We start from the raw sequence: 26602 nt of genomic DNA, 5'->3' as shown, positions 1-26602 counted from the left end.
TTCTCATGCTGCATCCAAACCATTAATGATGCCACAAGAAAGACTGAATGCATTTTCCCAGCCAGAGCATAAACCACAATAATGAAGACATTAAATAAATAAAGGTTCTATAGGTTTGGGATTTTGTTTGAAGGTATCACAAGCATAACCCTTTCTTTCGAGTTTTGGACAAAGAAGTATTTGGGAAGTGGTCTCAGCCAGTTCTGTGAAGAGCCAGCAGAAACCTGGCTTCAGGAATATTCTGGAGCTAACCATACTTTGGTCTGGGAAATACTTTGACAAGTATTCCTTCCTCTCTCTCCTCCAGTTGGCAACAAGTCTGGTGCTGCTGTCTTTTGGAGAGATGAGAGCACGTATGTGCCTTCAACAGCCTCCACCCACGCAGCCTCTCTGAGCCACGATTTGCAGCACAGGGCAGTCCGGGCTGCTTGCAGCCCCAAACCCAGAGCTGACCAAGCTCAGAGACAGGCAGGAAGTGCAACTGCTGCCAACATCGCTGTCTCCCAGCCACTGACTTCCCCACTCTCCCCAGTCGCCTCCTCCAAAAATTTCTTTTTTTCTTTATTATTTTCCTGTTCGGTTCCTGGCAGAAAGAAGAGGGGAAGAAAAGTATGCTAGCTAATTCTTGCACTCCTTTCAGGACAAACTGAAAATCTCAAGCACTGCGTGTTCATGTTCAGCAGCCCTTTTGTAGGCACCCTATAACCACAGGACGTGTCACCTCCTTGGATGCTTACTTGGTGTAATAAGAAATAGCAGTTTGGCACACAGATTATTTGAAAGGATAGGCAGCAAAAATTGTGTATGGAAGGATAGGCAGCAAAAATTGTGTATGGAAGTCCAGCACAAAGAAGACACTATAATAAATAAATAAAAAATTGACTATTTTTCAAAACAATTTTCATATGCCCATTTCATAATCAAATAACAGATAAATAGGATGGTGCAGAAACTAAATGGACTCATCATCAAGCCCAAGATTTCAGAAGTGGCAAAAAGTATCCTCTGGCACTAACAAAAAAGTTAAAATAGCAGACTTCAATCTACCTAAATTCTCTTTACATAAATAAATTACATTTCTCAACATCAAACTTAAACCAACCGATTTGAGTTTTCAGGACTGGAAGTTCCGTTCTGTTGAAAGATAAAAGTGTATTTAGACTTCTCAGTTTCTTAGCCTGCCCTTCTTTTCAGACACTAACGCCTTCACTACTAAAACTAATGAGCAATAACCACTGAAAAAGTCTACAGAGGACAGAAAGAATAGAGCTTGAACGAAAGGGAGGGAAGCCTGACAAAACCAGGTGATTAGCAGAGGTATTATGGCTTAGGTCGTGCTGTTTCCTTAGGTAGCTTCACTCTGTTTATATGTTGCATCCCTTCTAATTCTTTTGTTGGAGCATGAAGAAGGGGGAGCTCATTACTGAAAGTGATAAATGCCTTTGTTCACCCACCTGGGAACCAAAGATATGATGTTACTTCTTTTTACCGTAGTTTTCCCAATTTCTTGTGACTGCACTACAATAACCAGACTAGCAACCTTGCTACTGATAAGCCAAATCCACTATTTCTGGAAAAGTAAGAAACGTTGATATACAAGAGAGCCCAGAGAAGGCTGCAATTAATATACTGAAATGAGGATATGTTCCATCCAATTAACTCCTCCAATGAACACGCAAGTATAGGTTAAATAATCTGAAGTCTGGGGATTGTTCGGGGATTTGTGTTTTCTGAGCTTTAAGGCTGCTGCCCACAGCAGTCTCATTAAATTGAGCTTGAATTGGTCTTGAACTGCATAAGCAAGATCATACAGTGCTAGATGTCCAGCTTGACTTTTGTATAAATTATAGCCTACACTGTGAACTTAGCATATGCTAGCAGACTGGTTAAAATAAATTTGACCAATTCTTACTTTTAGATGCCCACAACCACCAGGCTCACATATTTATAATTACATTTATTTCATTCAACCTTCTCTTTAAATATAATAGGCAACTATTCTCCCTCCACCCATTCCATACCCCCGAAGTATTTTGGGTCTTTTCTTAAGAAATGTTCGCCCTCCTCCTCCTTTTGTTAGAAGGCATGACAGCTCGCCCTTCACATACTGTAGCAGGTGCTGAAGAAAAATGTGTTTCTATTAAGTCAGGAATGTCACTACTTAGATCAGGAGACAGCAGGCAGACCATCATTTTTGCAGAAGTTCTCTCCAGGGAATACCATCAGCACGTTTTATTTCCACACTATCAACTCACTCTTATCACAGGCCATCATTCTCCCAAGACAGCCCTTTGAGTAATACCTCAGACTTGAGAACAGCTGAGTTGAGAAAACATGAAATTAAAAAGTGCTAAATATGAGTTAAGAAAAAAAAAGAAAGAAAACTGCACCATTGTTTCATCAATGTTAATTCCACTACAGATCCAGGAACTGGGAGCCATATTTTTACATAAATTCCTGAGGAACTGTATATTCAGAGAGAAAAATACAGTGAAAAAAGTGGAAGTGAACACTGTACCAAAATCAGCAATAGAAGATAGTTACCAAAGCTGAAGTACAGGCAGGTTCTCCGGCACTGGAAGGAATGGCAATTCACCTTTGTACGCACAAACAAGATTTAATTCCCACCACACCTATGTGGCATTACATTCTTATTCTTTTGTCAGGAAACAGTGAAAGCAAAAGCACATTCCTTCCCTTCTCTAACTCGTACTTGATCACTTCTTTTAAACCAAGTTAACATTGTAAAGACCAGAACTGAACAGAACCAAATTAAGGATGTTAAAGCATTTATTTTAAGAACATTGATAAAAATAACATGAATATATTCAATACTGTACATTTATTTAATGGATAATACACAGAGAGGTTATTTAAACCTTACAAGCTCCTTGCTTGTTGCATTACACTGGTAAGCTAGTAAAAATGCTCAACGAAACACCTCTAGGAAAATAGAGAGGAAATGAATCACATTATGGAAAAGAATAAAAGGTTAAAAAACAAACACTTTCTTACTGTGCTGGGTCTGGCTGGGATGCACTTAACATTCTTCACAGTATGGCCTCCATGGCACCGTGCTTTGTATTGGTGGCTAAAACGAGTTGCTAACACACCAGTTCTTTGGCCTTTGCTGAGCAGTGCTTGCATAACGTCAAAGTTCTCATTCTCCCCACTCTGCCCCCACCAGGAAATAGGCCAGGGCTCTGCAAGAAGCTGGGAGAAGACACAGCTGGGACAGCTGACCCGACCTGACCAAAGCAATTTGCCATGCCATGCAACATTATACTCAGCACTAAAAAGGGAAGAAGGTGTTTTGGTGGGAGCTGGTCAGTGCCCAGAAACTGGCTGGGCTGAGGTCTGCTTCAGGGAGGTGGTGATCACAGCACTTGGTTTTGGCTTTTTCTTCCTCCTCCCATTTCCTTCACTTACTAAACCATCTTAATCTTGACATATGGGTTTTCTCACTTTTGCTGTTCCCATTCTCTCATCCCTTCACTTTGAAGGAGCAAGTGTCTGGGTGGTGTTAGCTGCTGGCAGGGGTCAACCCACCACACTTACTCTATTACAAACTGCAGAATGTTGGTAACATTTGATTTTTACTTTTTAAACACTAAGCTTACAAAAGAAAGTGTTCACAAAGTTAAAGTTAGGTACATGTTCATCTAGTCGATCATCAGGTTTGGTACATTTTTACCAAATGTAGGTCTTGCCAATATTGCTGTGCAATTTCTTTTTCAAAATCAGCAATATAGTCAAAGTATACATTAACATTTCCGTTACTGCATTTAATTACTCAAACACATAGATGTTCCCCTCACTCAACCCTTACACATTAGTCTTTCCTCTTTTTCCAGAGGGGGGAGGAATAAAACACTCCTCATTCTATGATAACACATAAGAATGTGCATGTTGTAGTTCCTCCTCAATACCAACATGAGCTATTTCTGCTGTGAAGCTATGCTTCCTTGTTGCCTTTTATTTTTATACAAGGGATACAGTAAGGAAAAAATCTTTATTTAGGAACACAGGAACAACTGTTTAAGCGGCAGTTAAGACTGAATTCAAATACATGATCATGACTGTAAACCATCTAAATAAGGTAACAAAAGACAGAGGAGGAAAGGTAATGTTTCACACAAATGTCAATATAAGCAAACATTTCAACAACCAAAAGCATTTATAAAAAAATCATTCTATATAGGTAAAAGATGTATTTCGTGCAGTCCTCATCCACAGCTAGTTTTAAAACTGGGAGTGGGGGAGATAAAAGGAAAACAATCTTTGGAAAAAGAGATCTCAAAGGGCAAATGAAAACAAAAAAAGTCTCCTTGTATTCTGGAGCTATATGTCTAGTGGAATGTGCTCAGCTTTATTCATTCTCAAATCTGCTATATGGATTATCAGAATCCTGGAGAAGACCTGCAAAACAAAAATAAGATTATTACATTTATCATTTTCTTACCAGTATTGCTTATAAGGCTTGAGTTACTGAGCCCACTGAAATAGGTACTCCATTTAACAAAACTAAAATGCAATTCTTGTCTTGTAATAGATGACCTATCACCACCCAGACACTCAAAATAATAAATTGAAATTGTTCTAACACTCTCTTATTTCTCAGACTATAATCATGAACAGGTATTTCATGATTTTGGAGGGAGAAACCATTTCTGTAAGTTCTTATGGAGAAAACGTTTCTCATTTGTGAGGTATACTCCACAGAACACATTTCTGAGAGAGACGAGTTTACAAAATCTAAGCAGGGATGGCTCAGGAAGAACAGATTCAGACTGGCCAGTTTATAAATTAAAGCTATTATAAGATCACCATCCTTTTAAATGTAAGGCACTGCTATTTTGACTTAGTTCTGCTTTGAATATGCACAACCATTTGTCACTTTCAGCCATTTGCTGCATTTCCAGAACAGGACAACAATCTCTAGGAACAAATGAAGATGACCTCTGCATTCACCAAAACCTCCAGGGATAGAACAAGTGCACCACTTCAAGCAGATTGCGGTGTTTCCCCATCACAAAGATTCTTGATATTTAACCAGAATATTGTCCCAGAAAGCATTGCAAAGCCATCCAATTCTACTGAGTGACTGGATACACATACCATCTTCTTTAAGGAAGAGTTGAGCAATCACTGTTCCATACAACAATTATTTCAAAAAGACTTAAAAACCACACACCAAATTTAGACTAGGCAGAAGCGTATACTGAAAATAAAGGAGCCCCGTAAGAATCCAGAGGCTGACCTTTTGTTGTGAAAGAACAGCAAAACTGCCAGTACCTTTTTGCCAACATTCTTATACTGATGACTGGCAAGCCTGGACTCTTCTCTAGATCACTGATTTAGGACAGAGCAAGAATACAGCAAAGCCAAACAGCCCCAATTCCTAAGTGTTCAGCTTCACAACAGCAGAAAAGACTGCACTCATTCGTCTCTACCACATCTTTTAGGAATCCCCCTCAGATCTTTACAAAACATACTTTTTCCACACGCACCTGCACAGATATTCAAAATTCACTGCTCTATCTGAAACTCAGAAACACCAAATGCAGACTGTAGTCTTGTCTACCTTGTGGCAGCTGTGGCATTTCTTTCAAACTACCAGCATATTTTAAGATACCAAGCAAGAAGCATGGCTGATTATTGTATAAGTAACTGCGACTGACTACCTGATAGGGAACAGCAAGTATCAAGGACTATGCACAAAAATTCCTATTATAATTATTCAAATTGTAAAGATTTCAAGCAGCCAGTTTGTAAGCAGTTAAAATCAAAACCAGCCCTCACGCCTAATGGCTGTTACTTGCCAAAGCATAAGTCAGCCACATTTATAAAGCTTCACCCAGGTAAAAAGAAATACAGTCTATTTACCTGATAGATACCTTGCCGTCAGAGGTACTACCCCTTCTTTAAACAATTAAAGAAAAAGTCATCTTTCAAGCATTTCTGCAATAAGAATATGGCTAGATGACAGCATTGATGGGAGCTATCAACACTACTGAGATCAAGATTTTTGTATCTTTAAACTTGCAGAAAGCAGTTCCACTCAGAACTTTAGGCACCAAACTTCAAAACAGTCTTCCACAAAGCTGTAAGAGGTGGTGCCAGATTTCCTGACAAAATTAACTTAGGAATAAAAGGATAAGGGGGTTACCTCAAAATCAAAATTAAGTCTTTAAAAAAAAAAATACTCACTAAGATAATCATCAAGAAGGTGCCCCCCTTGGTTGAGTTGCCTCAACCAGTAAGTGTCTGTGACCTATTACAGCCACAAAATGTACACCAAAAGTCACCTTCTACCTGAAAAGAACAAACATGCACACCTGTAACTCTCCTGATTTTACTTAGCTTGCATAAGTATCTCTATATAGTGTTTGTCTCCTATAATTCATTCAAAATACATACTTGACACTTCATACATCTGAAGGTAATGTAGTAAAACCTTCAACATTGCTCTCTCGCAGCTTAAATTGCTGAGATTCATTGGAATTGGTGTTCTACATCCAGTAGCGCCAATTTCAAATGAATCAGAGGTAGGTACAAAACTTCTACGATGAAATCTTCATTATCATTCCGAAGAGGGCAAGTAGTCTTTTAGCTGCCCCGCCTCCAACACACTCAAACAAAAGCTATTTCAGACAACTAGTCCTGATAGTTCAAGTGAATGGGCCATTTTTACTCACTATTCTCAGCAATACTTGCTTTAATTTTAATGAACTAACTGGTTTGACAATGAGCAGGTATTTTCCACCAATAGGCATTAGCATGTTCTAAGTTCACTTCAAGTTCTCTGATCTGTTTTATTGCACAATACCGGAACCAAACTGTTCAGGCCTTAAGAACTGTGGGTGAATCCTGTGTGAGTATCATTGGTTGTGACTTCAGAAATTCTATTCCCAGGAAAGGAGGTACTTCACGAGAAATGACAAGCCCTCCTCCTGAGTGGAGATAGCCACAGAGGTTACAACATCAGATTAACTTCGTGCTGAAATCTGCATCCAAGGTTTAAATTTCTGTTATCTTCAGCATTTTAAGCAGATCATTAGATTATATTAAACAAGGAGACAGCAGCTCACTCGCACCAATATTCTTACTGAAGAAGTTGTCTCAGGCTCCAATAAGTGGACAAAAGCAATCTAGAGAGACAGATGAAAAAAGCAGCATGACAAAAAGCTCCTGTCAGCTGCCACAGCTGCTCTTAGCCATGACACTTAAAGAGGGGCTGCAAGCCTATGCTAATTGGATTGCATGTCTGGTGCAACTAAAGCTTGCAGACTGCCTTGAACCAGACACGAAGGCTGTCTCTCTTAACTGTTTCCCATTTGACATGGGAGCAACTACCCAACCTGTAATTTACATTTACAGGTTCAAAGAAGTTAGCTGTTTGTAGGTTGAGGCATCCTGTTTGCAATAAAGTCCATTTTAGGTTACTGTAAACTTAAAGATCAATATGCAGGACAATTACAAGAACTTAAGAGCATCTTCTATTCATCTTTGTTACAAGATTACTATTTGACCTACTTACCAGTATTAAACAGCACTGGAAAATTTGAAAGGCATGATGGTAAAGTACCTTTCCTTACCTTCTACAAAATAATGAGGCCTTCTAAAATATATGAAATGACGAGGCAATTGTAAGAATCTAATACCTCTTTCTAGCATATTCATTTATGTACTGTGCTAACTACGCAGCTTCTCAGTCATCAAGACCTGACTGACCCTCATCACATATCAGCACTGCCTAAAAATAGAATTAATGAAATTCTTACAAGAGATCATATATACTGCAAAAATTGAACTAGTTTGTGATATGCTGCAGATCTGCATCCCTTATTACATTTTTCCTCTATTTTTAACCCCCAAATTAACGAGTTTATTCTTAACATACAAACTAAACAGCTTTATGCGCAGCAATACATGATCTCCCTGCTTAGGGGACCTAAAGAAGGTCAACATGAAGAAGTATGCATCCTGACCAGAAGGAACATTTACTGTAACAAACTCCTGAATATAAAAATCAGCATCTCGCATAAAATAAAGGAGATAGGATTATGTATCACTAAAGTAGCTATTAAAACCTTTGCAGAATTGAAGCAAGTGGTTTGGAAGCCCAAAATCATGAGAGGCAATTTTGTAAAAATGGAGACACAGAAGCCTTCCACTAATATCAGGCAAAATCCTGAAATAAAGAATAAAGCAGCTTCTTACTAATGCTATACTGAACATACAATAGCAGCAAATGCAGCAGCAATTAAATTGTAGTTCCTTTGTATGCTATACAAGCTGCAAAGTACTCTGAATTCTCCTTTAAAATTTTCTAACAGTCAACATATAATTTGTGTAATCATATTGCATTCATATATGTGAGCAAATGAAAAATACTATCAAATTTTGCAACAAAGAAACAATTCAAAGTGTGTATTCCTGGTTGCTAAAGCTCTCTATGGCTTCCAGTGCTCCCAAAGGACTGTGGCTAGAGTGACACCTGCAATGCATTATAAATGTGTAATTACCATTTAAATAGGGTAAGGAAAGCTGGTGGATGAAATGGGAAAAGGCATTCCCTTAAAGCCAACCAAATACTGAAATTTCAGGCATGATCATCTTAATCTACAGAGTCAGGTTAACAAAGTCATTGTCATTCTGCCACTCATCCACGCCTGCTTAACTGAGAATCCTCTCTGCCCTGCCTAAGAGTGCAAAATAATCTAGTGTCTCCATAATTATTTGCAGCAATTTTTATTAGATTATGTTTAATATGCTAACATACGTATTTACTAGGCAGCGAAAAATTAAGACAAGATTAAAGGTTATAGCAGGACTTACTGCATTGTCCCACTGATTTATTTTGAGAGCCATTTGGCTGCACGTTATAAGAATATAAACTGTACAGATTAGCAGTATTTAGGAATTTCATAATTTATAGTGTCTCATTTCTCCTCAGTTATTTCCATCCTCTCACTATGTGCCAAATATTTAGGTAAGAGTTTTTTCTTCTATAGGGCAAACAATGAATTAGAGGAATTCAGGCCTCAAACCTATTTGATAGTATAAATTGATCTCTGACTACGTAGTGTCTATAACTAGCAAACCTGACAACAAATAAGCCTCTGAGATTTGCTATTGAAATTTATGTCTGATAGTTAAATTATGATCTTTCGGGGGTAAACTGCATTGCAAAGTATAACTACTCAAAGGGAAAAATATGCGTGACTCCTTCTGAGAAGGTACACCTTCCACCAACACAGTGAATGCAGGAACTTGTTCCTAATTAAGTCACTGATGGACTAACATGCTTCAAGTGGGGGCAAAATGACACATTCATTCAGCCATGTACAGTATAGATACAGCAAATTCAGAATCTAGCTATTCCAGAGGCACAGAATCACACTTACACTTGTCAGAAAACTCAAGTACTCCAACAAGTTCCAACCAAGCAGTCCTGATGTTAAGCACCGAAGAGAAGCGTGTCTTCACTAAGATGTAGGGCCATCCAGAGACAAGTGAACTACTTCCACGAGCAGAACGCAGTCATCTGAAATGTCACTTAACCCTTGCACAGTGCTTTGATATACTAACTGTTACAGCAAAGTCAGAACCTAGTGATCTTGCTCCTCTTAGCCGCGCTGCATTAAAGATACACAAAGTTATTTATCTATACAGCAACACATGCTTTTTTGGAGACATAGCCACTGTCTTAAACATACAAGTTCTCCACCAGATCTATCCCAATGCTTCAAGTTTGTCAAGGTTGACTCTAGGGTCTCTTCTAAGGAAAAACAAGCACAAAAAAAGTTTGTTACTCTGTTTGTCACATTATTTAATCTGGACTACTCCTGTAAACTGCTTAATTCAAACAAACCTATTGAAACTGAATTGCAGCTGGGGAACAGGGTCAACAACTATCCTATAAAATACCACAGGACTTTAGCAAAAATACTTCTTTCTATGACATTCCTCCTCTTGCAGCTCAAGCTTAACACTACATTTTTCCTCCATTCCAGCAAAGAAGGGTGTTTTTTGCAAATATTCCCCAGGCAGAGACTTCCCCGCAGAGACTGTCTGTATTACTTCTGCATCAGCCAAAGGACACGCTGCAGATTCATGAAGGCACTGCCAGACACTGCCAATCAGTTTAAGAGGAGGATGAAAATTATCAGTTTTGAGCGACTCTTCAGACCCCTAGAATCACCTTCTCTGACATTATTGCAATTTGCATAATAAGCGCAGCATAGTTTTAGCATATCTGTCTCTGAATACATAGTACTATTAACCCTATAAACAAGTCAAATTGAAAACCGAAAGGAGTGACAAGCCTAGATAATAAAAGCCTCCTATACAACACATTTAGTCTGACAATCTTGTGATAGGAGTCTCCTACTGGACCACAGCTCCACTTAAAAACAAACAAAACCCAACAATTTGAATCATTACATTAGGCTGCATCCTCCATCCTCTTTTTTTTAAAAAACAACCTGATTTTAAAAGTTTGTTATCTGCTAGTCAGTCTGTCCTCCTTCAGTAACCATGGGCCTGCTAGCCAATTTCAACCAGATTGTTTTGTCGAGTTCAAGAATAAAAATGAGTGCTCTTACTTAGAGAGACACAGAAAGAACAATTTAAATATATTAATTATAATAAACGCCCACCCCAAGCAAACGACTCATCCAGCACATTGTCTCCTGCCAAGTGGGAGAGACAGCAGAGGAAGAGAAGGAGCGTAACAGCAACGAGGTTAGGTGTTCCGGTGACAGAAGACACGCATCAGTAGGAAACTGGGTTTGATTAGTTCTGCTGCTCACAAAGCAGCTTGATTCTTCTATGAGTTTTAAAAATAATTAGGAAAAGGGGGAAAAAGGAATAAATTTAGACACTGAATATCGAAACAAGATTACCACATACCATACTTCTTACGTATTTCATCATGCTTCTGTTTTCTTTCATGTCTCCTGCAACAAATAAAAGCATCAGAACATTCAGACTGTTTTAAGCTGTGAGCAAAATATAATTATATCTGAAAGACATTACAACATTTTTAGTATACAATTACAAACTTCAAAAAAATCACATCTGTTATGTATCTTCTCTTTAATATTCTCTGTAACTTCTTACTAATCAATAGCATCAATAAATAAAATATATTTCCAAGCGTAATGAAATGCATTATCTTTCCCATATAGAAGTAATGTGCCCGGATGTATGTACATATATACATAAACACACATAAAAAGCAAGTAGCAATACTGGAGGATTCTCTGATGCTTTCCAGCTGGGAGTATAATTGTTAATATAGCTGTGAAAACAGTGTGCTTCAGAATCACTATGCAATATAATAACTTCATGAAGATAAAAGGTGCTGTAGTAATTGTTTTGTTTAAGCAGTACAGCAAGCGTAAGTGAAAACTATTAGTTTCTAAAATCCAGAATGGTAACCATGTAGGGAATAAATTAAAATATTGTGCTATTAAAAAAAATGATGCCTCTAGTTATTTCGTCTAATTATAAGTTTTCAATACCGCATTGCCAAACTTCAACCATTCACACAAGCCAAGTGTCTGATGAGTTGATTTCTTCCCCTCCCTTTTGTAAAGGCAAAGGGGGAAAAATGGAATGGTTTCCATTTAAAATTCCTTCATCATTTCTCAGATAATGTATCTTCATCTCAAAGGGATCATATATTTTGCTTAAAAACAAAACAACAAGCTCCTACATAACTGTTTCACTATGATGATCCAGGTTCTATTTATTTTGCAGAAAGAACATAGAATTTGAAAAAAGAATGTTCCTCTAACATAAAAAAATCAGCTGTTTGTTGTCCCTATAAAAAAAACAGCCCAATTAGACAAGTTGTGACTTTCCCCGATTCTAATTTGCACATATTCAGCAAAAAGCTGTTAGGCACTGACAGCTTAATTCACCAAAGATCCCATCTGCCCTATGCATATTCCACCTTCAAACAATTCCCACTGCTAATCAGATTCTGTGCATCCTCAGAAGCAATTATCCTGTTTCCTGTGGGTCTGAAGGGTTGAACTGGCCTTTCCCTGCAACTGCACTTCTGGAAGGCTTGGAGATAAAGCATGATGAGAAAACCAAGAAGAGATTGACTCAAAACCTTCTGCTGCTGTTTCCCTGGGATACCTACCCTCCTTTCTATCCCACTCTGCTATTTGGGCTCAGGCACCACGGGAAACAAAACAACCTGGCCAAATTGAAAGAGGAAGAAAACTGGGGTGCTGAGAGGTTGAAGAGAACAAGAATAATAGTCAGGGTTACCTGCTGATGGTAAGTTGACCCCAGGATTCCTACTTTCTGTGTCGCATTAAGATACAAACATGAGGCACAGGATCTCAGGAAGAGAATGGAAAAAAACTGCATAAAGCAGCCTTCTCTTGTATAAAGCCTATCCTTATTCCTATATGGTTTTCATGTGACATTATGTGACCTCAAACCAAGTTTTCTGGTGGTACTAATGTTTTTGACCTTTTTGCATGCTCTAACTCCAATAATGGAGACTCACTGCTGCAGTTTCAATTGAAATCTCAGTGCTTCAGCAGTCCATCTGAACCTGCCCTGAACACAGAAAGCAGTAAATATCTGCAGAAGGGGGGTTGAAATCAGTCTGTGTAAGCCTTAAATCTCAAAATACTTTAGGATACCACCCCAAGACTATTTAAAAAAAAATAAAATCTAAAAGCCTTAAATTGTTTAGTCTGAAGGGTAAAATTATTAATATTTGAGGAACATTCAAACTTTGCCAGGCAGCCACTACCATGTAATAGAATCCATGACTAAATCCGTGCACACTAAGGCTTAGGTACACATCAACTGAGCAGAGTCAGACAATTCTGAAGAGTGACTGAATGAGCCACCCAAAGGAGCCTTACTGTTAACATCTTACGCTATGATCAACCAATGTCATCGTACAGTGCCTCCAGCTTGGTTCTGTTTCTTAATACTACTGCTATTATTCCACCTTCTGCATGCTAAATTCCTGGCTCTTCTTACAATTTGCCCTCAGTGCTATAATAATGTATTTTTCCTGATAATAACAGTTCATAGTTTTCCATACTTCGTTATTTGTAAGTTAATTGCAAACCTTTATTTTTCTCCCCCACTGTTCTCCCTTACCACAGCCCTACCAAATTATACTCAGCAGTTTCTCATTCAAGATATCACTGCTTTTCATTGGTTATCAGCTTCTAACAAATCATGATTTACAAATTACACAAATCTAACATACAGGTACCACATATTTGCAGCTGTAAAAGAAGAAAGACATACTTCTTGATGCCTTTTTAAATATGATAATTAGTGTTGTAGATAAATTCAAATAAAGGTTTAAAGCTATGCAATGAAATACCAGTTTTTCTTCCGTACTTGTAGCTAAAAACTGAATCCAAGTTTCCTTTGCCTCCTGCTCCTTGTTAAGTACAAATTCTACATTTCAACAGTGATTTCAATCTTCTCGAAGTATTTTTGTAGAATTCCCATAAACAGGGTCAAGGGGCTAAGAACATCAGGTGGGTTTGGGTTTTAAAGATTATCAGAACAACTAAATTTTTAATTATTTCAAGTAACCTCTTAAAAAAATGATCTAGATGTCTTTACATGGCTGGCAGAAGGTAGGTTGGCCAAGAGCCACAAAGATGAAGGATAAAGTGGTGGAAAACAGACTATTAGAGACTGGCTGTCAAGCATCCTTACCGAACACCAATGTGTAGTAGCAGCTATTTTAAGGTATTTACTTGTGTTTCTCTTCAACAACATAATAGTCTAGGTACTGATCTGTAAATACACACTAACACATTCCTGGACAGTAACTGACCATATTCCTTTTTAAGTTCTAAGTTCACAGAATCGCTTTGGTTAAGTTTCAAAGGGACCTCTGGAGGTCACCTGTTCCATCCCCCCGCTCAAGCAGGGCCACCTAAAGCAGGCTGCCCAGGACCGTGTCCAGACAGCTTCTGAAACCTCTAAGGATGAAGACTGCCACAGCCTCTCTGTGCTACCGTGCCAGTGCTCCTTCAAAGTCTTCCAACAATACGAGACATCAGAAATACACGGAGAGAAAGAGGAGTTCCAGTGGGCAAACTGCTGGCAAAGAACAGGTCCTTAGCAGCTAGAAAGGATAGACCACATAACACAATATGTATTTCCTCTGTAGTTGTCTGGTCAAAAAAGGCTTGTAAGACTATGTCCTGCAGCAATTGGAGCAGTTTGTCTGCTTCAGACAGTCCTGACACAAGCTAGGAAAGACAGCTACTGCTCCAAAGCTGTAGCAGTCGCTCTGGCAGGGCAGTCTGCTCCCAGAGATGCTTGTTTCTTAATTCCAGAACGGATTCAACCTTAGCTCTGTGTTGCACGTAGCCCAGTGCGGGCACAGCAAACCCTACCCTCCAGAAGCATCACATTTCCTACAGATTAACCGTATTAAGAATTTGAAGTTGATGTACACATCACAGTGGAAAGGTTATGGTACACAATTATCCCCTGTGCCCCCGGTCATGAGCCACTGCTTTAGAACGAATGCAGGTTAAGTGCCGATTTCACTGAACATCACATTATTTAGGATAGACGTTTCAGCACAAGGCACGTGGTTTTGACATACAACAAAACGTTGGTATTCCTCACAGAACTCCTTTTCTTTAGATTGAAGCTCTTCCACTTTTTCCTTTGTTCTCTATTTCACCTTCACCAATCCAGTTTTCAAAAAAACTAAACCAGTCAGAATAACTGCTATCTAGGAAGGGTAAATAACAAATGCAGCTACACATCAGCTACATACTGCTGACATTGAAAATCACGCTTATTTGAGGTATTTTGTAAAGGTCATCTCCTGACATTAGACAGAGTGACAAACATTGAATGAGACACCAAGCTTGTCAAGGTTCTTGAGGAAAAACCAGTGTCCATATTGGTACACCTCAAGAAATGGAGCCAATTGGTCTTAGCAAGCTGTGTTGGGATGATGCGATGTTTAAAAAAACATCTCATACCAACTCTGGAGGTATTCATAGCGTCAGAAAAGTTATCTTAGAGGATATTTTGCTATGACTTTTTAAAAGCTTGCACAAGATAGTCAACAAAGCACAATAACCACCACACAACTAGGTGAGGTTATCCCTAAAGATATTAAAAATAAAATCATAATGCAAGCACAGGTGTGCAAAGTGTAGGACTTGTACTGAAAAAATTCTAAAGAATACCTACAAAGAAAGAGTGCAAAAAAAGCAATTTTTAATTTTCAGTTCTTTGTATTTTTCAGTGAGCTTGAGAGACAGAGGAATCAGAGCGCTCTACATTCTAAAATATCAATTGCTTGACTGTTCAAACGAATGCATAACATGCCTTTTTATGTTAGTGTATTCAGGACATTTTTTCATCATGAGTTGTTCCATCACGCCAGGACACTCTTGGAGAGAAATCACATTAGATGCTACATTCTAAGCATACAGTATCACTTGCCTTCATTTCTCTCTCATCTCCCTTCATCTTCAAAATCAATTAGTGAACTGTGATCAGGCATTAAGCAATCCTACAGGATGGCTTCTGTTTTACTGTAGCCATTTACATCTTCCCTACGAGACCCATTTGATTCTCTCTTTAAAAAACTGAATAGAGTTTAAGGTTTTAGACAAAAGCACTGCAACAGCAGCATATCATGCCCAGCTGTTAGCTGCATAAGACAGCACTGAATTTTTCAGATGACTTGTCCAGAATGCAGTTTGATTCATTTCATGGTACTCTGTACCCCTGCTAGGCTCTGGGAATTCCATATTTTTCCTCTTGGTGCCTTTGTGCAAGTCTTACCTAAAACCAATAGAATTCAAGACCAAGAATCAAGCAGAATCCTCTTTTCTTTTCCTACCATCTCATATTTCGTTGTATTTTGTAAGACAGCACTATTATCAGATGTATAGGAGGAAGCGTCTCAACAACAGGATGTAACAGTTTGCTGCTAGGCAAAGGCTGTCATAAATGTTTGCAGCAAGGCAGCCCTGGACACCTGTACTCTCACCGTATCACAGATTTCAAGAGCGATATGAGCTAACAAGAAAACAAGAATAGTTGGCTACCTGTGAATTAACACTTCCTGGAACATTTCACTTGGTGAATGCCTTTTTTTGAGAGCAGGAAACTATCAATGACTAATAGGAAAGACTAGTGCTAAGAGAACTGTACATGGCAGCATTTCAGGAGAAATGAGACCACCAGTTGACACGCTGGTTTCAAAATGAGCCAAAAGAGGATACAACAGAAAGAAAGAAAGGATAGGGATATATGGAAAAAGCCCTTTTTCCATATATTTATGGAATTTATGGAGAAGCATGTGACTGGCACCATATGGGAGCCAGTCACCACATTACAATAATTATTAACCTAGTCATCACTGCTAGCTCAGCTGTGAAGGCTGGTCTCATGGGCATACACCCTGATATAACAATGTCTCAGAAGAGCTCGAGAATTCACAATTTACTAGAGTAATCGCACTGCTGTTGCGACATGCCCCACACTAAGGTGTCAAAGAAAAGAGTATTTCTGCATGAGAAACTTAATGCCTCCACACAAAAGTTCCCTAAGGGGAGTCACCTGGAAGCACACCTTTGCCACCTGCAGTCCCTAATCATATTAAAAATGAATCTGACCTCAGGAGAAAACAGCAACAGCAGCGAAGGAGCCCACCTGTTATACTGCCACCGGGTATTTAGCAAACATAACCAGGAAGTGGCAACTTAGGATCAATTTCCTTGCCAAGTCTGTAAGGACTTAGACCCACACCTGACAGCTCCAAGCCTAGCATTAGTCTGGTTAGGACTCTCCTCTTAGCTGAAGAGGAATCCACTGAAGCTAATCCACTGTGAATCTCCAAAATAAGGACTACAGAAGGAATTACGATTCAAAATGTACACAGGCTTGGTAGGTACCATGTATCATGATCTTACTTATAAAAACTGTTTATATAAAAACATAATGTAAAAACCATGAACAGTCACTTGAGAACTAAAGTAATAAAATCCTCCATCTGGAGAGATGCTGTTCTCACTGAGCAGCGCTGTACCAGGGTTGACTCTTTGTAGCAATACTAGTCTTGTACTTCTTTCTAAGCTGTGCTACAGTTTTAACAGAAATGGCAACGTGGGACTAAGTCTAAAATGAGACCTGAGGCAAAGTTTTCCATTTCCTGAGCAAAATTCCTAATAGGTATCTAACTCAGAGGTACCTGTTCAGTCATGGAAATACAGTCTCCTAACCAGGTTTGTAAATCTCTCACTGAGCCCAGTTCTGTAAAAATCTAACGCTGTCATGCCAAGCTTCACAACACCTATTGGACTCTTTGTTTAGTACTCCGTGTATTCCTTAGAAGGGCAGAGTGCTCCTGTATTACCAAGAAGTGTATAGCTATATACCAAGCTGCCGAAACTTACCTCTGAAGAGACTGTAGTCTTCGTTCCTCTCTCTTTCTAGCTAACTGTTCCTCTTCGTCATCTCGTCTACTAGAAGAATAACAAGAGAAGGAAAACGTAAGAGGAGAAAAAAGCAATTTTAGTGCTACACAGTCAGTGTTGACACTTATTTTTGAAAAGTGTTTATAGTCTCATCTGAGACTTCTTCACAGCAATGTATAATTTCATTTCTGTATAATTGGAAAAAAAGTACAATTACCCTTTCACAATTATTACACCCAAACGCTTTGCCCACTGTAGCAATGTGCCATTCAGACTCCAGAGGACAATTTAAAGCCTCTGAAGGACATGTTGCAGACTTCTCCTGCTTGCCATTTTCCCCATGTCACACCCCATTTAGAGTAAGCCTACTGCACACACAGTTAAGTTCATTGTTGCACCTTTGAAGAAGATTGATAGTTTATAAGCCTTCAGTGCCAGAACTATTTATCTTTCCAACAACCACCACTATCCAATCTCAAGTTGGCCCCAGGAAAGTGGTCTGCATGAACTGTCTCGGCAGCTGCCCGCCTCGTTATGGAGTAAGCAAGAATCTACCTGAGTGCAACAGCTGTGTGACTCTGGGAAGTGCTGAGTCTACATGGTAGAGCTGAGCTGCGCAGGTGCAGGTATGCTCTACTGAATGCATGCTCAAGCTGCATAGCACAGTAAGAGCTGCAATATACAGTCTTTGCCTGCCAGAAGGAAAGCTTTGTGACTTGCCTTTGAGAAAGCTCAGCTTCGCTTATTCAGAGGTGCCACATGAGAGTTGTAGAACTCTAAAACACATGCCAAACGATATTTGTCTGCTATTTGTTTCTGACAAAATTAAATGTCAATTCTTCAGGATTTGTAAATGGACACCTGCCATGCTTCTCCAGAAGTTGTTAATTTTTCAGAACTAAATGAACTCTGAAGATGTCTGATTTAAATATTTACACTATTAACACACCTGCTAATAGAGCAATGGACCGCTCTAGTACCACACATCTGCAACAACCAGCACACAAGTTAAGCAAGAGTGACATCCAGTGGTTAATTACAGCACGTGTCATGTTTTAACAGATACAAAAGTCACAGGTTAGAACTGTAAATTGAACTCAATTTTTCCATCTGCTCAATCACGTATTTGAACATGTTAGCTGTTCAAGTGCAAGCAAATTCAGAATCCATGTAATGTTTCATGTACAGATGTTCTAGTCCCTCCGTTTTTGTTTTCAGCTGAAGAGTTAGAAAGCCTGGGGGACAATGGGGGTATTAGCAGCAGGAAACAAATGCACCTTTACTAGAAAGGCATGTTAGATCCTTTTGTTTGACTAATTAATTCCCCATTTTTGCATGTCCTGGAAGACTAGTAGCTCTCATTCTTGGGCATCCTTCTGCAAAACTACTTCATTGGAGATGCTGGTATCTTAACTATGCAATTGTCTCACTTCACATTGGTGTTGCAAAATATAAAACCACCAAATATATGAAATGATGGTACAGGATTCAGAAAATGTATTTCTTCCCCATAACAAAAAAAGCATAAAGTAACACCCAATTCTAGATACTGCAAAGGAATTGAGTTTTTCCTCAAATTCAGGAAGTCTGGAATTAACAACCACTTTTTTTTTTAATATCCTGAAGTTGTCAAGGAGTCTACTTGGTATAGTTCCACGATTAATTATATCTCAAGTACATGGAACCAGACTCAAAGTCCAAATGCAGGATAAAAAAATAAAGAACTCAAATGATGCACCAATAGTCCTAGAAATTTTGTGGTAGGGATGGAGTCACTTGAGCCAACTACATCATTAATGAGGGCATATATGCTTCTAAATATTCCATGTTCAAGAAAAAAGTTTGTCATCTGAACATTAAAACCTCCCAGCTTGCAAGTTCTCCAAAGGAACACTAATGCTTCTGCCGAACAAGGTTATACCTGAGATGCGAGAAGATGCATCAAAAAAAAATCAATAAAGCAGATCTAATACTACACTTTTACAAATTTTCCTTTTTCCAATTCATACTTAAAATTTTGTTGTATTTTTTTTGTTTTGGTTTTGTTCTCTGTGGAAGGAGTTCCCAACCCTAAGGAAGCAGAAAGCAAAAGTATTCCTGCTGGGAATGAGAGGGTTTAAAGCCAGTAATATCTCAGGCTTCAGTGTAATAATACATTCTGGATCTTCCTGAAATAATCTGGACTCCACTTTGACAAGACCTTTAAAGCTTTTAAGTGTCAGAAGATTAAGCTTGACACCTCTGGAGCCATGACATAAACCAACTCTCAACTAACCCTCTATATTTAGAATTAGATGTTACAGCAGTGATTGACGACTTAGCTAGTAACACTGAGCTCTGACACAAATCTCTTTTTGTGCAAGAGTCAAGCTCTGTTTGTTGGCATGTCAGCCACTGGAGCCAATACAGCTCTTCTGAGAGGAAGTTGGCAGATCTTACAAAAACCTGAAACAGTCTTCAGGGCTTATCAGCACAGGGCTAAAGAGCCACCAATTTTTGCACTAGGATGGATTTGCACTAAGATGAACCAATCTACCAGGAAAACAGGTACATGCATCTTCCTCAGGGAAAAAGAGAAGGGAGTGACAATTGTTCTTTTTGCTTGAAAGCCACAGCGTACCATTTTACTGTGGCTTGAAAAAAGCCACTGCATGACTGCATAAATTCTAAAAAAAAAAAATCAAACAAGAACAATGAATTATAAGTACTTGAAATAGTGCCAAAATCATTTCAGACCAAGAAATAAGGTCCACATTTTGTTCACATGAGAAGTACTGAAGCATGAAAGGTACAGAGCGAGCTCAAACTACCCTGCCCAGAAACCTAAAACTTGACCGATGCAGAGGAGAACATTGTGCTGTACCAATAAACATGGCTTTTCGGGTGTTTCGTTATGAAATAAGCACTGATCACTTCAGATGGCAGCACTGAGTCTGTGTTTAAGCTGCTCATCAACTGTTTCACCCCCACTTTGAGGGACATCAGCCAATCAAAGAAGTACACCAGTAGAAAATAAGTTTTACAAGTCCTCCAAGATCTAAGAGACATTTAATTTTTGCAGTATTACTTTACTTGAAAATAAGTCAGTCCTCCTTAGTATCTTAGAGCAAAGAATTATCACCTTACATTTAGGATATTTAATTGAATTGACAAACACACTTAGACACTGACAGCATGCTGACAGACCCTGGAGCAAACTCTGAAGCATGACTACCAAACACTGTAGGACACTGCTCTGTTACACGTTCCCCACCTTTTTGCTGTACCATGAGCTTGCCTTAAAAGAAGTCATCCGTTCTGTTATCACAAGAAGCAAGGATTTATTTGGCCGTGCAAATATTTCATGTCCAGTCTTAATAAGGAAACGTAAAACATAGAATTGTAAAGCAATAGCTTATTTAAAAAACACATCTATAATTCTGCCCCTAATAACATCACTTCACTGTCCTTCCAGCATCATTTTCAGAATCACTACATGTCACTAAACACCTCCTTTTTGTTCTGTTTTCTCAAACAAAGTGATCAAAACTAACCGCCAAATTAAAAGACTCTTAGTATGTTGGAAAGTAGAATTGTAGGTTGGTAGGTAGGGGAGACCAGCACCCAAAAAGTTAGTAAAGGAAACAAACAAATACACATTTACCTCTTGGAACGCTTTCTGCAGTAACAGCAGTAACAGCAACAGACAGCTATGGACACCAGAATGAGCCCAGCTATTACAGCTATGGCAATAATCAAAGCCTCAAAGTTAACTGAAAGATACAAATACATTCAACTTGTTAGACTCCAGCATTAACATTTACCTTTCTGATAATTCTTCCCCGCCTTCCCAAGACCCCTTTTTCTACTCTGTGTACAAAAAAACAAAAACACAGCTCTGTGTAATCACCCCAGTTAAACCTCGGTATATCATATTAGAATTTGGGTGCTATGCATGATCTAGACTGAGAAGACATCAAAACAAATTGCTCTTTACATACACCAAATTATTAAACATTCATTCTGTAACACTTCATATTATGTAAATCTTCTGGTGCAGTTCCACAGTTTTGTCCCCCAGTTGCTACCTCAGCCTCTGTACAGGGCGAACAAAAAGTCCCGTAGGTGCAGCGTTAGTGTGTATACACTACAGGCAGCAGGGAGAGAAAGAGCAAAATCAAATGATATGACAGTATCAGTCAGGGGATTTGAAGGGGCCCAACAAAAAGACACTCCACACTACCTAAGTCATCTCCTACATCCAAAGAGCAATTAACACATGGACAGAGGTTATTATTTTGATAGCATAAGCTCCAACAACTGTATCTGGTCTAAACAGAGACAGGACTGCATTCATAAAAAAAGTCAGAAATGTGTAGTTCTGGAAAACACGTCCCAAGAAGCAAACAAACACAGAAAATATAAGCAATGCAATGGACACAGCTCTGGAGAGCTATTTAAAGGGCATAAAATGAAGTGACTCAGGGAGGTTCTAACAACAGATTAAAAAACAAAAATACCTCCACCCCACACTGTCTTGCTATTTCAAAGCATGATGGGGTGGTAGTGAAGCTTCTATTCTCCTTTCTCCTACCTAAATCCCTTTGAACTCTGTCAAAATTGAGCAGCCTTATGCTGGCATACTAAATAAAAAGCAGCTGCACATGCTACTTCTAGCTTCTACTGTTTCAGAGTACTAGTGATGAGCAACTCAAACTCAGCAAATCAGTTTCGGAAGGTCTGCCCTCCCTGACCACATGGATTAGCCGAAGAGTTTCTTCTGCTAAGTCTGTTACTTCTCCACTGACCTCACCAACTCGCATCTGACACTTATCTTTCACAGAGCTTGTGAAAGATTAGATCCCAGCCTCGAAGATGGTACGATGGACAATCTACCAGTTTCCTAGTAGCTTCCTTTAACAGTCAAAGCACACAAACACAGCATATGACTTGGACAGTATTCCCAGTTTGATCTTCCAGTCATTGAATTTGGTTCTGTATCCTTCTTGTGCATTTTAAAAACATCTTTAAGACGATCTCCTTTTCTCAGTAGCAATACATTAACCAAGTATCCTCTCAACATTCTTTTTGTAGGCAGACTGCTAAGAAACTGTGAGTCATTGTTCCAGCTTTTAAATCATAATTTGTCATCCTCACATGAACCCTCTCTTTCTCAAAATCCTTTAAAAAATACTGACACAAGAACCATGCAAAGTTTTCAAGTACTATCATAATGGTGCTGCATACAAGTAGAAGATGTACTCCTATTCCTCTTCACAAGCAGCAATCTGTAGCATTCGCAACCTTTTTACTGCACCACATCAACAACTTCACTGTTTATTCCCCTAAACCACGATGGCTCATTCCACAAGCAAGAGACATTCAGATTTAGATACCCTGAATCCCACTATAGCTTTATGAGCCCTGCCAGTAAGACCACCCTCGATAATAAGACTCAAGTCATTTTTGTGATATATGACAACGTGCAGCCAAATCAAGCAGCATGCAATTCTATTAACAATAAAGAGTTATTGTATGTATACTCAAAACATTAGAATAGCTTTAAAATTTTCATTTCATTTTCTCATGTACTGCTTACATATAACACACACGTTTTAAAATAGAAGCCTCAACATATTGAGGGTCCCAAACAACATGAATTTTGATTAAAAAAGTCCTGCTAGTGTTTTACAAAGGTCTTTCAAAATAATTCAATATAAAAAATTTTAAAAATTAATCATGGGATGTAAGCATACATAAAAGGTTGACTGCTCTAACTGTAAATACCTTTGCTTTACATATACAAAATTAAATGCAATCTTAATTTCTTGTTTCATAATCCCTGCCTAGAGTCGGTTACAACACTTCCCCAGTAGTTTGTGCTCTTCATTTACATTATGGATTTCTCTAAACAGGACACAATGTAATCATTATTTGTCTGGGGTGACAAATATGAACACGATAAAGTATATCTATAGTGTCCCAAGCCTAATGAACAGCTTAAAGCTGATTAAAGCATCAAAGCAACTATGAATATGCATAAACTCTTATATGTAACAAAATTATAAAGTTGTAAGTTGAAAAGCATTGTAAATATTTCATAGAATCACAGAATGGTTTGGGTTGGAAGGGACCTTAAGGATCACCCAGTTCCAACCCCTGCCGTGGGCAGGGACACCTCCCACCAGACCAGGTTGCCCAAAGCCCCATCCAGCCTGGCCTTGAACACCTCCAGGGATGGGGCATCCACAGCTTCTCTGGGCAAATTTTTGCTTGTGCATTGTAATTTACTGGGAATGGTTTATAATACAGTTTAATATATAGTTCCTCAACCTATACATTTTCATATGAAAACATTTCACCACATGACTTCTCTCATTCTGTTACTCCGCTAAGTTATAAGCGACTAAATATAATTTGTTCACTGTTCTAAAAATGGTTTAATCTCCATTAAGAAAATAAAGTATACTATTTATATTTTTAATTGCCATTTAATTGAAGCAAAAAAAGTAATTTGAAGCTATTAAGTGCACAATAAAATTGTCAGTATCCAGTCTGCTTTCCTGTCTCAGCTATTTCTTTGCTTATTGTTTATGAAAAACAAAACAATTAAGCCAATTTGTATTCTGTTGCTTCCATACCATTTTTTTCTTCACTGCTGGTTAGTGATCCGTCAACATGTCTTATTCCACATAAAATTGTGACTGGAAGCCAGTCGTTTGTTTTTGAATTTTGAGAGCTGCAATATTCAACTCCATTTGCAGCAACACTTAGCCAATACCTGGCTCTTCATTTTATTCGCAGAAAGGAAAAACAAGCTCAGCATTTTCACAGGTAATTAAGTTTCCTGCTACATCTGAAGAGGATATTCTCAATAAGCCTATGTATTGACCACAACATGCTGCTGCATAGAATCTGTAAAAAATATATTAAGGAAATGCAAATTTGTCTCTAAATTTCGTTGGTTGGTTTATTTATTTACACTCTTTTTCTGCTGAGAATGTGCTTCAATACAAAGTTTTCGTTCTGTGTTTAAGCTATACTCAATCTAGAAACATGAACCACGCCTAAGCCAGAAATCCCTTCTCTAACAAAAGTGAAGGGATAAGAGCACCCTTACTATCTGTAAATAGGTGCGATCGCTGCTTTGCAAAAGGACACAGCACAAACGTCTTTCTCTACTGGCTAGGAGGGAGTTAACTCCCTTCCTAGCAGCCCATATGGTGCTGTATTTTGGATCTGTGGCTGCAACAGCATTGGTAGCACACCAGTGTTTTGGCTACTGCTGCACAGTGCTTGCTCAACATCAAGGCTGCTCTTTTTCTGACTTTGTTCCCCCTGCAGCGAGTAGGCTGGTGGCGGGCAAAACGCCGGGAGGGGGGCACTGCTGGAACATCTGACCTAAAGTGACCAAGGGGATATTCCATACTGTACAGTGCCACACTCAGCAATAAAAAAAATGAGGTAGAGGAAGAAGAAGAAGGGGTCAGCAGCAGGTAGATAGGTAGGAGGTGTTGTTTTCCATGGTGACTACTTTTTTGAGACTGGCTGGGCATCAGTCTGCCTGTGGGAGGTGGTGAGCAATTTCCTTTGCTCATCTCCCCGCTCCCTCCACCCCAAATCATAACTACTGCTTTTCCCCAACCCTCCAGCTGAATTATCAGGAAAAAGATGCAGTAAGTGGCAGTCCCGTTTTAGACTAAACACTCAAATGTCTCTCTACAGCAAAAGAGAAATTAGTACCTACTCCAGCAAACTCCCCATCGAGCATTTGAGAGCGAACATAATGAAGATGATGGAAGAATGCTTCTTACAGGATAATCAATACAGGTGTTGTTGGTGTAACACCAAAGGCACTGTGCAAAAAAAAAGAAAAACAAAAACAAGTTATTGATCTTCAGAAAACAGTTTACAATCTAGCGCTCCTCTCCACAGAGGAAATTCTTAAGCAAGTACAATATTGCATTGATACATTGATAGCATTTAGTAGCATGAAACCTACTAAAGTTTGGTACATTTCCAAAGTAAGCCCAATTTGAATTTTGTACTTTTAGATAATAAATATTTACACTAACCTGAAAATATCTGGGGACAATCCGAGGTACTCTGTACACTTGAGGATAAAAAGGCTTTGGGTTTAGAATTACTGAAATTAACAAGAATTACGAAACCCCAGACCCAACCACGCAAAATTTTAAAGCCAGCAGTATCTTTGAGGAATACAAAATACACTTAGAATCTTACTTCAGTCCTATATTTGGCTATCAACAGCAAGAAAACCATAAAGAACCTTTACAATTCTACAGAAAGTTTTGCAGCAAGATAACAAAAGATGCAATCCATGAAGAAGTTTTGGATAACAGTAAAGGGAATCCTTGACAGAATGGGGTTGTGTAGGATTCATTACAGACAGAGCACATGCAGGAACTGTGCTTTATCTAACCAGACTATCAAGAACATCTCTCACACATCCTCAGTTGCACAAAAACAGTTATCTTGCTCTCAAGAGTTAGAAAATGTTAAGTACGAAAGAACCCCTTTGTAGTGGGTTCTGTTCTCTTGAAATGAGTGAGGAAAGCAACAAAACCAACGGATTCACATGTTGTAGCTGGTAGCCTGAGTCACAGACATCCGTAAAATGCATCTAACCATGTTTGCTCAGAACGTGCTTATTTTTGTTGGCCTGGCTATTTAATAAGAACTAGCAGCTGAAAAATAATAAGACCAGTAGACTGGAAGTCACTGTTAAACTTGGTTTGAATGCAGTGGTCACCCAAGGGCAAAACATTTCCTTAACTTTGATTCCTCTCTACACAACCCACAAAGGAAGGCTAAAAATATCTTTTTTAAAAGTAAATCAAATGAAGAAGAGAATCACACAAAGAGAAAACTCTCTCAAGACATTAAGCAATAGCTACTTACACATTAAAGTAGAGTTTCAGGATTCTAAAGCTCTAACCAAAACCTTTGTATGTTATTACTTACAAAACAGTACCTTGAAAAATAAAATCAAACACAACAGCATCTCCATAAAGATGCCAAGCACTCAGAACTTCTTGATTAAAAAAAACAAGAAAATTGGTATCAATCAACTCTAAGGACCAATGCAATTATAATTCAGAAAAAAATCTGATTGTTTTGAATGACAATTCTATTTA

General features: G+C 38.6%; 1 protein-coding gene across 2 annotated transcripts in view; it reads right to left on the bottom strand.

Annotated features, from left to right (window-relative positions):
* Positions 1 to 2772: 2772 nt before the first annotated feature.
* LOC121064579 (pituitary tumor-transforming gene 1 protein-interacting protein-like) overlaps positions 2773 to 26602 on the bottom strand; it is a 28427-nt gene continuing 4597 nt past the window's right edge. The window contains exons 3-7 of one of the 2 annotated variants that reach the window (XM_040546273.1): positions 25192 to 25300; positions 21109 to 21217; positions 17445 to 17513; positions 10918 to 10964; positions 2773 to 4419 (exon numbers count right to left, since the gene is read on the bottom strand). In XM_040546273.1, the coding sequence (XP_040402207.1) occupies positions 4370 to 4419; positions 10918 to 10964; positions 17445 to 17513; positions 21109 to 21217; positions 25192 to 25300 (384 nt within the window). In that variant the 3' untranslated portion in view covers positions 2773 to 4369. The remainder of the gene's footprint in view (positions 4420 to 10917; positions 10965 to 17444; positions 17514 to 21108; positions 21218 to 25191; positions 25301 to 26602) is intronic. The other variant, XM_040546274.1, reaches the window with a different exon arrangement.

This window comes from Cygnus olor, chromosome 2 (assembly GCF_009769625.2).
Source record: "Cygnus olor isolate bCygOlo1 chromosome 2, bCygOlo1.pri.v2, whole genome shotgun sequence".
Lineage (NCBI taxonomy): Eukaryota > Metazoa > Chordata > Aves > Anseriformes > Anatidae > Cygnus > Cygnus olor.
This window is presented reverse-complemented; position numbering and strand designations above follow the sequence as displayed.